This window comes from Physella acuta, unplaced genomic scaffold, assembly GCF_028476545.2.
Source record: "Physella acuta isolate Inbredline_101_S28 unplaced genomic scaffold, ASM2847654v3 ptg000222l, whole genome shotgun sequence".
Classification (NCBI taxonomy): Eukaryota; Metazoa; Mollusca; class Gastropoda; family Physidae; genus Physella; species Physella acuta.
The window spans coordinates 840,218-852,790 of NW_026731741.1; the positions used below are offsets into that span (position 1 = coordinate 840,218).

At 41.9% G+C, this 12,573-nt stretch overlaps 1 protein-coding gene across 1 annotated transcript in view; it reads right to left on the minus strand.

The window, feature by feature from the left end:
- Positions 1-1,508: 1,508 nt before the first annotated feature.
- Positions 1,509-12,573, minus strand: part of LOC131937792 (neuronal acetylcholine receptor subunit alpha-7) — a 48,079-nt gene continuing 37,014 nt past the window's right edge. The window contains exons 9-11 of the mRNA XM_059295431.1: positions 6,633-6,742; positions 6,203-6,409; positions 1,509-1,754 (exon numbers count right to left, since the gene is read on the minus strand). Of these exons, the coding sequence (XP_059151414.1) occupies positions 1,518-1,754; positions 6,203-6,409; positions 6,633-6,742 (554 nt within the window). The 3' untranslated portion in view covers positions 1,509-1,517. The remainder of the gene's footprint in view (positions 1,755-6,202; positions 6,410-6,632; positions 6,743-12,573) is intronic.

Here is a 12,573-nt window from a genome sequence, read left to right on the forward strand (position 1 = left end):
AGACGGCTAGGTCAGCAGACGGCTTGGTCAGTAGACGGCTGAGTCAGCAGACTTGAAAGCAGACGGCTAGGTCAGCAGACTTGAAAGCAGACGGCTAGGTCAGTAGACGGCTAGGTCAGCAGACGGCTGAGTCAGCAGACTTGAAAGCAGACGGCTAGGTCAGCAGACGGCTAGGTCAGCAGACTTGAAAGCAGACGGCTAGGTCAGCAGACGGCTAGGTCAGCAGACTTGAAAGCAGACGGCTAGGTCAGCAGACTTGAAAGCAGACGGCTAGGTCAGCAGACTTGAAAGCAGACGGCTAGGTCAGCAGACTTGAAAGCAGACGGCTAGGTCAGCAGACGGCTAGGTCAGCAGACGGCTAGGTCAGTAGACGGCTAGGTCAGCAGACGGCTAGGTCAGCAGACGACTAGGTCAGCAGACGGCTTGGTCAGTAGACGGCTAGGTCAGCAGACGGCTTGGTCAGTAGACGGCTAGGTCAGCAGACGGCTAGGTCAGCAGACGGCTAGGTCAGCAGACGGCTAGGTCAGTAGACGGCTGAGTCAGCAGACTTGAAAGCAGACGGCTAGGTCAGCAGACTTGAAAGCAGACGGCTAGGTCAGTAGACGGCTAGGTCAGCAGACGGCTGAGTCAGCAGACTTGAAAGCAGACGGCTAGGTCAGCAGACGGCTAGGTCAGCAGACTTGAAAGCAGACGGCTAGGTCAGCAGACGGCTAGGTCAGCAGACTTGAAAGCAGACGGCTAGGTCAGCAGACTTGAAAGCAGACGGCTAGGTCAGCAGACTTGAAAGCAGACGGCTAGGTCAGCAGACTTGAAAGCAGACGGCTAGGTCAGCAGACGGCTAGGTCAGCAGACGGCTAGGTCAGTAGACGGCTAGGTCAGTAGACGGCTAGGTCAGCAGACGGCTAGGTCATTAGACGGCTAGGTCAGCAGACGGCTAGGTCAGCAGACGACTAGGTCAGCAGACGGCTTGGTCAGTAGACGGCTAGGTCAGCAGACGGCTTGGTCAGTAGACGGCTAGGTCAGCAGACGGCTAGGTCAGCAGACGGCTAGGTCAGCAGACGGCTAGGTCAGTAGACTTTAAAGCAGACGGCTAGGTCAGCAGACGGCTAGGTCAGTAGACGGCTAGGTCAGCAGACGGCTAGGTCAGCAGACGACTAGGTCAGCAGACGGCTTGGTCAGTAGATGGCTAGGTCAGCAGACGGCTTGGTCAGTAGACGGCTAGGTCAGCAGACGGCTAGGTCAGCAGACGGCTAGGTCAGCAGACGGCTAGGTCAGTAGACTTTAAAGCAGACGGCTAGGTCAGCAGACGGCTAGGTCAGTAGACGGCTAGGTCAGCAGACGGCTAGGTCAGTAGACTTTAAAGCAGACGGCTAGGTCAGCAGACGGCTAGGTCAGTAGACGGCTAGGTCAGCAGACGGCTAGGTCAGTAGACGGCTAGGTCAGCAGACGACTAGTTCAGCAGACGGCCAGCAGATCTGAAAGCAGACGGCTAGGTCAGCAGACTTGAAAGCAGACGACTAGGTCAGCAAGTTGGGAGCTGAGATGAGAATCGCCAGGGTGGAGCCGACGGTGAAGACGATGCAGACGATGAAACACAGCCGGTCCATGACCATGGCAGCAAACTTCCAGTCGTTCCTCACGTCCTCCTCCTCCTCGCACTTCCGGTACTTGCTCGTGATTTTCTTCAACTCTCGCAGGATGGACGTGATGTCGTGACGTAGGGATGATGACGCCATCCCCATCCCTTCTTCCATCTGAAATTATCAAAAGTTCGTCATGTTTAATTGGATTCTACTTTTAATTGACTTCTAAGAAATATATTTTAACGCTTCTTTATATTGAATTAGGCGTTTATTAAAGGCACTCATTTCTAAGGATTTTACCTTAATTATGTGTACCATTGTTTCGCTCATATTGTTAACATTAAAAATAAATCACTGTTAATATAGCATTTTTTAGAACATTGTTAAGTTGATATTCTAGTTTGTTTTTTGTTTTTGCTTTTTTGTTTGTTTTTTTTTACATAGAACAGGTTTTTATATTTTCCATGCTATAGAAGAGTGTGTGTAAAATAAAAACGGAACAGTTTCATGATGAAAAGGCAGCTAAAACAACAGTCAGCTCGTAAGCTATTGATGCGGCATTGATGCCTAAATGTTCTCTCTTTTTCAAACCTTTCTTCTCTTATTTTAATTAAACTTCAAAAAGGGAGACTAAACAAGATAAATTATATTTACAATTTCGTTTCATTACTTCCCTTGGTAAGTGTGAAACGAAACCTTGTAGAGCTGTAAATCATTATACATTTGTCAGTGAATATCTCTCGATCTCTCCCTGAAGCTGGGGCTACACTATTGACGGTATTACATATTTGATGAATGTGAACTTTAACCTCTGGGTAGGCTACCTTTAATTTTTCAGGAAAAATATGGGAAATGTAGCTGGCCATGTGACTGTGTTTGTTCTAAACTTACGTTAAAACTATTGTACGGATAAAGTGAAAAGACAAAACAGATTACGACTTCACGGAAATAATCTGCACTGACCAGTAATAATCTGAACTGACCAGTAATAATCTGCAATGACCAGTAATAATCTGAACTGACCAGTAATAATCTGCACTGACCAGTAATAATCTGTACTGACTAGTAATAATCTGCACTGACCAGTAATAATCTGCACAGACCAGTAATAATCTGCACTGACCAGTAATAATCTGCACTGACCAGTAATAATCTGAACTGACCAGTAATAATCTGCACTGACCAGTAATAATCTGAACTGACCAGTAATAATCTGCACTGACCAGTAATAATCTGTACTGACTAGTAATAATCTGCACTGACCAGTAATAATCTGCACTGACTAGTAATAATCTGCACTGACCAGTAACGTCAGAACGTGTTACCTATCCGACATGCCCGTGTGGGGTAGTAGGTTCGGATCTCATCTGGTTAAAACTGCCCTGTTTTTCCTACGACAGTATCCCGTACGTATTTTACCCTTAGCGTTAAATAATATTGCTACTTCAGTACCAACGCTTGTTCCCAGCCCTAACATGTTGAGTTACAGTTAAAAACGTAACTTCCAATATGAAATCTCACTCTGATTTTTTTAAGAATTCTTACTTCGGGTAGAAAAATATCTGCGTAGAAAGAGTTGGGCGTTAATCCCCCCCCCCCCCCAATCCCGGTAAACCTTCCCCTCCCCAGTGTTCCCTCTAAGCTGCGCGGCTGCGCGGCCGCGCAGTACTTTCAAATGTGCCGCGCAGACATTTTCTGACCCCGCGCACAGATTATCAGAACGTCGGGCTAGCCTGATTCACAAGAAAAAATGTGGTCAGTGGTTTGAATTAAGCGACATTTTTATTGCCTGTTTTGTTAAACGAACAGTCTTTGTGTTTTGGGGTATAAACATTGACTGGAGGGAGGGGGTGACCTCGGTTGTCATAGCACAGGTCTAGTTTATGACTTAACTCTCACCTGAGCGGGGCTGTGTGACACTCCCATTGCTTGATTTAATGGTTTACCCAAAAACTGACCGTAGCTGACATCTAATACCAGCATTGTATTGTGAATTGAAGCTGACCCTGCAAGTTTTTTAAATTGTCGCTTGCCCCCCCCCCCCCCCTCCCCCTCATCTTGAAACTTCGACGATTAAGCCAAGTCAGATGCGAGTTTTACGTTACTTAAGATGGATGTGTTTTTGCTATGTTTGGTTTAAAGGTTTATATATTATATATCCGATTCTTGGGATTATTACGTGCATGTGGATCGAAATGTTTTAGTACGCACACACTGCTTTGGTAAATCAGAAATAAATGTCCACAACTGTGTGCTATTTGAAAATGTTTGGGGAAAATGTGTGTAACAAGCAGTACAACAATGTGGCACCAAAAAAAAGCGATAGATTCCTTTAAACTGGAATGGTTCAAAGTTAAAGTAACAACCGATACGCCAGATCAAAGAATGTTTCGGTTGAATTAGAAAGCATCTACGAATATTCAGATGAGATTGGACTGAAGTGTAAGTTCTGTGCTGCTACTACTTGTAACAAAACCAACAAGAGCAACGAATTGGTCACAGGAAAGCTCTGGCAATCATGGAAGCTTGACTACTGTAAACGTCATTTATTGTCTCGTGTTTACGTGTTTGCGATTTCGTACAACAGCTCACATGGAACTGACCTTAAACGTCTGCTGGTTGAAACTTACATTGAGCGAGGAGAACTAATTGAGCAAAACTAGCGCCAGCGGTCAAACGAGGTTCAAGTTCGAATCCTAACGGATAATGTTCTTCTTACCATAAGGATGAACGCCTCGATGCTGTCGGTACAACTGATTCATAACCACATGGGGAAGTATGTTTCTATACCAGACAGTTGGCGAAGTAAGAATTACGCCTTTGAGTTTGTTCAAGTAATCAACGAGGTTGTTGTAAAGAACATACTGACAGAACTTCGAGCAGCATCATTCCACACGTTTATAGTTGATGAAAGTACTGACATAACAGTACATAAAATGCTAATCCTTTATTTTAAATTTCGTCCAGTCAATTCTGTATTCTACAAAATCGTATTTAGTGGAATAACTCAGCTCTGAAAACAGCCGTAATAAAGCACTACACTGAACATTAAAGCCAAGAAAAGTGTGAGTTAAACGAAAGAATCGACACAAGGCAAACCACACAGTACATACATCAGTCTGCGACCATTTAATGTTAGGTTTCCAGGAGATGAACTGCAGTTTTGGATATCTTATTTTTTCTACAGGTTTAAAAAAATGCATTTGAGTTTGGCAACAAAGATATCAAACAACTGTGCGTAAAGAACAAAGACCGGTTACGTACAACAAATGATCAGTTAATTACCACCCAATACAACGACTCCAAATTTCGATAAAGTGAAAAAACTCAAATCTGTTTCTGTAAATTATATGTCTGAATATGCAAGATTTGTCAAAACAAAGAACAATTTAGCTCACTTGCAAAGTTAAGTGACATTATTGTACCTTCCAAGCATGCAGTGCTGTTTACGAACAAGGTTTTAGCCTTATTAACATAATAAAAGTGCAAGCACGAAATACACTTGAAGCCACACATTTGGAGAATCTAATGCAAATTAAATTATATCTAAATGCTGGAGAGGATTTGGATTTAACCAAAGCATATAAGGTGTGGAAGCAATGCAAGGTTAGACGCAAGAAATTGCAATAAATGCCCCTGAAAGGTTAGCTAATATTTGATTTTAAGTCAGCTTTATTAAATGTTGCATATGTTAAACTATTGTGTTTGTATTACCGTTATGGTATTAGCATTATTACCATAAGCCTGTCTTACTTAACACAGTAAGTCGACCATATAACTTGTTGTCTAAGTATAACTCTGAAAGTTTTTATTATTTATTTTTTTTATTTTGATGGTATTCGTATCTCCATTTAATTGCATACGTTCCATTACTCACACATATTATTCTATTAATTTATCAAAATGCATGCCTTCATTACTCTGCTTAATTGCAAGCCTAAACATACATATAAACTGGCCCTAGTCATTTTTAGCACCGCGCACACAACATATTTTTTGCACACACACTCTTGGTCCTTAGAGGGAACATTGCCCCTCCCCCTCTCCTGTCAATATCCCCGCCTCACCCCCTCCGGATTATTGTCTGTGAACGGAACGGGTTGACGGGGTAAAGTCTTACTCCAAGCAGGTGGACTATACCTGGTAGTCTGGAGGGAAATGAGAGGGGGCATTGGTAACATTGATAAAGTGGTGATTTCTTGCTCTCGAAAAAGTATTACTTTGGACAGAATGTCTTACTTTGGTTAGCAGGTCTTACGTTGGTTAGAAGGTCCTACATTTATAAGAAAGTCTTGTTTTTCTAAGAAAGTCTTACTTTGAGCAGAAAGTCTTGTTTTGCTAAGAAAGTCTTACTTTGAGCAGAAAGTCTTGTTTTGCTAAGAAAGTCTTACTTTGAGCAGAAAGTCTTACTTAGGTTAGAAAGTCTTACTTTGAGCAGAAAGCCTTGTTTTCCTAAGAAAGTCTAACTTTGAGCAGAAAGTCTAACTTTGAGCAGAAAGTCTTACTTAGGTTAGAAAGCCTTACTTAGGTTAGAAAGTCTTACTTTGAGCAGAAAGTCTTACTTAGGTTAGAAAGTCTTACTTTGAGCAGAAAGTCTTATGTTGCTAAGAAAGTCTTACTTTGAGCAGAAAGCCGGCGGTGTTGCCGTTGACCATCCTGGGATCATCCTCCATGTCCAGCACGTTGGCCATCAGACTGCGGGACTTCTCCTCCAGCTTGATGTCCTTGACTTGCGCGCGCTGACTCAGTGACCTGATGGTGGTACTTCCGCCTGGCCGCTTCATCCTCAACAGCCACGCCAACCAGCCACACACGGAATATTTCACCTGATTAAATAAGATTTCATTCATTCGAGAGTTTTCTCCGAGAGCATGATTTTATTTCAGTGTATAATAAAAACTAAAATCTTTTTAAAAAAAAAAAAAATATATATATATATAGGCCCTATATATATATATATATATATATATATATATATATATATATATATATATATATATATATATATATATATATATATATATATATAGTCATATGCAGTCTGCTTACCCATTTAGGCATAGTATGTGTTTCAGGAGAGCGATAGTGGAAGTTGAGCACTATGACAGTGAAAACAATGGACAGGGAACACATGACCATGATACAAGCGAAGTAGATGCCTGACAGGAGAGAGAAGATACATATCAAGTTAGCTTAAAACATCTATAACATGTTATCACGTTAAATTAGCATTTTGGTGCAAAAAAATGTGGACTTTGTTTGTTGGACCAAGAAGTTTTTGGATGTCTTTGCTGTGTGTAACGTGTAACGTGTGAACTACAGTTTCGATAGATCGATGGAAGATTACTGTCAGTGCACACGGACGCATGTTGCGTCTGTGTCTATTTAAAGTTGAACTTTGACCCTCTAGGATTATATTATAGAGGGGAGCTACAGGAGATATGGGCTTTGAACTTTTCAACAGCCCGTAGAGGTTTATGTTTTTATCTGTTTGATTTTAGATGAAAACGGATGTTTTGATCGACATCTAGGTCAAATACTACACCCACACCTAAACCTTTGAACTTTGCCCTGTAAAACTTCGGTTTAAGAAAAAAAACAATTGCACTACAAAAAACATTTTTAAAAATATATGAAAAATATGAGTTTTTAATATTTCTATAAATAAAGTCGTAAATAATGTATATAAAAGTTAAACCTTTTTAGTTTTCACTATTTACGAGAAGCGCCCGTAGGTTTTTAAAACAAAATTATAATTAGTATACCAACAGGAAAAGTCTTTTCATGTTTTAACAAAACCTCATTTGGTGACTCATTCTTATTAATCAACCACACTACGGGGCTACGACCAATGCCCGAATGGGCAAGTGTCAATTCGGGAAATCAGCATTCGGGCAAACGAAATTCGGGCAAGTGTCTTTCGGTAATACGTCCGGCCCCACCATACATACATAAAGAACCTTACACCATTCATAGATTAGGAACCCTACACCATACATAAGGAACCCTATACCATGTATACATACATAAGGAACCCTATACTATACATATATAAGAAACCCTATACCAAACATACATACGGAACCCTATACCATACATACATAAAAACCCTATATCATACATACATAAGAAACCCTACACTACATGAATTCAAGAACACCCTTTGCCACACATGTACAACAAAAGCAACGTATAAAACATACAACCTAAGCCTTCACATACAAACAAAGCCCTCAACGTATAAAACATACAACCTAAGCCTTCACATACAAACAAAGCCCTCAACGTATAAAACAAAACAAAAGCCTCACCATACAACCAAAGCCCCTGCTGTTCAACAGGACCCGACCCAGGCTGTGTGTGACGTTTAAAGAACCAGCCCCCACCCCTTCCCCCAGCAGACGTAAACCAGTATTGACTTAACGACACTCAGATTGCGCCGTTAGCCACGGAGACCAGCCGAGCCCTGTCCGGCCCGGACATGAAGTGGTCGACCGGCTCGATGCTAACACGATCATCGACCTGCCCGCCGCGTGTTTATGTCTGTCTGCTGCCCAGTCCCGCTCAATGAAGCCCCGGCTGATCCCGCGAGCTGGACCCGAACAGCGGACAACTGGCTGTGTTGACCGAACCAGGGACCCGGTCAATACCGCCCGGTTTAACGGCTAGGTTAGGACGTGGGGTAAATATTTGGGTCCGTTGACCGTGGTTAAGGTTTGGTTAGGTCACAATGCGACCGGTTGGGTTCCTAAATAGTAATTGTTCCGGTTATTTTTTTTTCTTCAATGGACGGGCTGATCCTAAATTTTAGTGCTTGGGGGTCATCTGAAATCGACAGGTTGGGTTTTAGTTTAATTTAGGCGTTTTGGATAATCAAACTTTAATGGTGGAACAAATCGCTTTTTTAAAAATGATTTACTATATAATGTTTCTAAGCAGTTGGTTCAAGTTTGTATATTTATCTATGAATGTAAACTTAACTCATCTACCCAGATGTGTACTCACCTACCAGTGTCCAGGTGTGTACTCACTCACCTACCCAGGTGTGTACTCACCCACCCAGGTGTGTACTCACCTACACAGGTGTGTACTCACCTAACCAGGTGTGTACTCATCTACCCAGGTGTGTACTCATCTACCCAGGTGTGTACTCATCTACCCAGGTGTGTACTCACCTACCCAGGTGTGTACTCACCTACCATTGTAAAGGTGTGTACTCACCTACCCAGGTATGTACTCACCAGTAGCGTACGCAGGGGGGGAGCAGGGGGAGCGGCCGCTCCCCCTCTGGCCATTTTCAGCAAAGTGGCGCCTTTTTGGAAACTTTTTAAATTCAAAGTTTTAAACAATGATATTTGTTAAAAAAATATTTTTGGTCGGCACATCTATGTAAATCAAAAGATTTCTTTTCATGCAGCAATTAAGCATTATTGTTCTAGTCTAGTAGTGTCTACGTTTACAACACGTATTAACAGCTGCATCAGTTTACCTTTCTAAAAATAACCATTACGATGTATTGCAATGTTTAAAATACCTCTACGGTAGTACCACTTGGCAAGAGGGGTGTTAAGTTTAAGGCAACTGTATAATGTATTTGCTTACGAATAATTGAATTAGAAAATGTTATACATAAAACTTCACACATAACTACTTTATATATACAGTTTGAATCGTGTGATTAATTTAAAAAAAAAAACTACAATACAGAAACAGTTGGGATTACGATTACAAATTATATGAAACAGTTACAACCCCCCCCCCCCCCTCCCCCATGGACCCCTCTGTAAAAAAATTATTGTCATAATACCACTGCTACTTATTTAAATCTATATTTGTGTAATATATATTTGTGTAATATATATGTATGTTTAGAACAGTCATCTAAAAACTGATGCTATGTTCACTCTGAGTTGGTTATCTCCCCCCCGCCCCCACCCCCACCCCACCCCCACACCTCACCACCACAGTTGTGTAGAGCGACATTAATGTCACACCTAGGTATACACTGGGTTGGATAATTGACCTAAAGTGAACGGACAGTGGTGCATGAAGTTGAACCCATCCCCCCCCCCCCCCTACCCACCCCGAAGTGATCTGTTAAGTACATGTAGAGAACGCGTAATGATGTACCATAGTACCATGCCGCCAGAAAATTAGCTTTTTAAACGTAAAACTCTGTGAATATTGTTTTTGAAATTACCAGTAAAAAGGTGTGTGATCAATACAGTGATCTAACCCATACCTATCACTATGTTTAAAAAAATGATCTTTAAAGAACACAAAGAAGCAGTACATAATTGAAATATATGAATTAGTACTGAAAGACCGATATTCAGTTATATGTAGGCTGTTATTCCGAATGTTGTTCTTATGTTGTTGTTGTTGTTGTTTTGGGATTTTAAAGTCCGCTTTCAAACTTACGTTTATATCGCAGACTATTTTTGGTGGTTAGTTCGTTGTTTTTGTGTATATACTGTTTGGTTTCATTTGTTTTCCTTTCATTTTTGGGTGTAGTTTTTTTATTGTGCGGGATTTGTATTTTGTTATTGGGTGAATATTATTTTATCTTTACAGCTTATTAGACTGATTCTTTGGTTTTGTGCACATATGTTTTTAACAGGCTATGCAGAGTGGATGGGGCGTCCATAGCCAGTAATGTTTTTGTTGTTAGTAATGTGTTTTTGTTTGTCTGGAAGTAGTTGACGAGTTCTTTTCTTTGATTGTTGTATGCCTTACAGTGTATTAGGTAGTGGTCTATTGTGTTTATTTCATTGCAGGTGTGGCACCATTTCTTTGTGTGAATGAAGGAGGCTGAACCTAGACGCAGCCTTGTAATTTTTTTATTAATGGGTGGCCGTTGGTCTTCTGTAACTTGCAGTCTCCCGTCGGGTGGTCGAAGTATGTTGTGGGCGTGCCTACCCTTGTCGCTTGCGTTCCATTTTTGAATCCATTCTTCTTTTATTTGTTTCTTTATAGTAGCCTTCATTTCGGAATAGCCTATTCCCGTTTTCACAATAGCTCTGGATTCCACTCCCTTTTTAGCAGCTTTGTCGGCATTCTCGTTACCTTGTATGCCGATATGGGAGGGAATCCAGATCATTTGCACCGAGCGACCCCTTTGTTTCCACTCGGAGCATTTATGAAGAATTTCTTCTGCAATGTCGTCCCTGCAGCATTCTCCCCCTTTAATGGCCTGTAATGCTGACAGGGAGTCGGATAAGATGCTGATGCTGGTATGTGGGGTTGTTGGGGTGTGCTCGAGGGCCATAAGGATGGCCGTTAGTTCGGCAGTGAAAATGGAGGCGCCGTCTGTCAGCCTAAAGCTTTTGGAGTGGTTGAGGTGGGGGATGTGGAACCCTGCTCCCACTTTCTCGTTTATTTTTGATCCGTCTGTGTAGATGGTTAGGCTGTTGGCTGTTATCCTTTCTATCTCATTTGAAGCCTCAATACGGGCCATTACTGGGTCCTCTTTTTTATTTATCTGGTTGTGCAGGTCTGTGTGTAATGCTGGGGATGTCAGTTCCCAGGGGGGGACTATAGGTTTGTGGATGACTAAGTTTTGATTCGCGATTGAGGTTTGGTTGCAGGATTCCAGTTCCCCCGGTGTTTTCCAGCTGGCGGGGGGGGCTGAATTTCCCAATGGGGATTCCCCATGCCCTGGGTAGCACTGGTAGGAAGGCCGCTGAGGTTGGGTGGTTTTGATGTTTTACTTTGGCCCAGTAGTTTAGCCTGAGTTCCTTCCTGCGGAGTGAGAGGGGGATTACTCCCAGGAGGACCTCTAGGGCTTCTTTGGAAGTACTACTATTGCAACCGGCAATTATGTTAAGGGCCTGGTTCTGTATTTTGTCGAGGGTTTTTTTTGTGTAGTCTGATGCCGAGTCATAGACTATGCTGGCATAGTCTATTTTGCCCCTTACAAATGATTTGTAGAAGGTTAACAGGCACTCAGTCCTGGCACCCCAGCTGTGACCTTTTAGGTATCTCATCATATTGAGCATACCCTTGCAGCTTTGTGCTATGCCTTCTATATGTGTGTTCCAGGTCAGCATGGGGTCAAGGGTGACTCCTAGGAACCTTGTGGCCTGGGCTATTTTTATGACTGTATTGTTAATTTTTAGTGAGACCTGTTTGGTGATGGTGCGTGATTTTTTGTGAGTGAAGACCATTCCCACTGTTTTGGCTGCGTTTATCTTGAAACCCCATTGGTACATCCACTCCATCATTGTATCCAACTGAGCCTGTAACTCCCTGTTAATTTTAGTAATGGACTTGCCTGAACGCCATGTGGAGGAGTCGTCAGCATATTGGGACAGGGAGTTCTTTACGTCCATGAATTCCCTATCTAGGTCGTTCACCATGATGGAGAATAGTGTGGGGGCAATGACCGAGCCCTGGGGTATTCCATTTTCTAGCTTGTATGTGTTGGAATATTGGTCGTTTACCCTGACCTGCATCATTCTGTCTGATAGAAAGTCTGTTATATAACTAAGTAGGGGGCCTCCTATTCCTAATTTTTTAATTTTGTGGGTTATCGCCCATGTCCAGCAGGTGTCGTAGGCTTTGGCCACGTCGAGAAAAATGGCTACTGTGTGTTCCCTTTTTTTGGTGGCAGCCTTGACGTCGCTTTCCAGTCGAAGTATCTGGTCCACTGTACTTCGATTTTTTCTGAAGCCTGACTGGTTAAGACTCAGTAAATTATTTTTTTCTAGGAAGAAGTTTAGTCTTATGTATCGAAAAGCGTGGTTTTATACCAACTCTGATTTTAAAAACTTTCATTATGCTGTAATACTTTAGCATTTATGATGACGATATATTAAATTCTGATTATAGACAAAAACATTTTGTAAACACAAATAGTCTTAAACAATTTCATTGTATTCTAAAGTAATTATTTTTTTGTATTGACATTTACAATTAAATGTGTAAATATATACATATTTATATCAAGAGAGTGATTATTTCCCCTATTTCCCTTGTCTTAAATAATTTC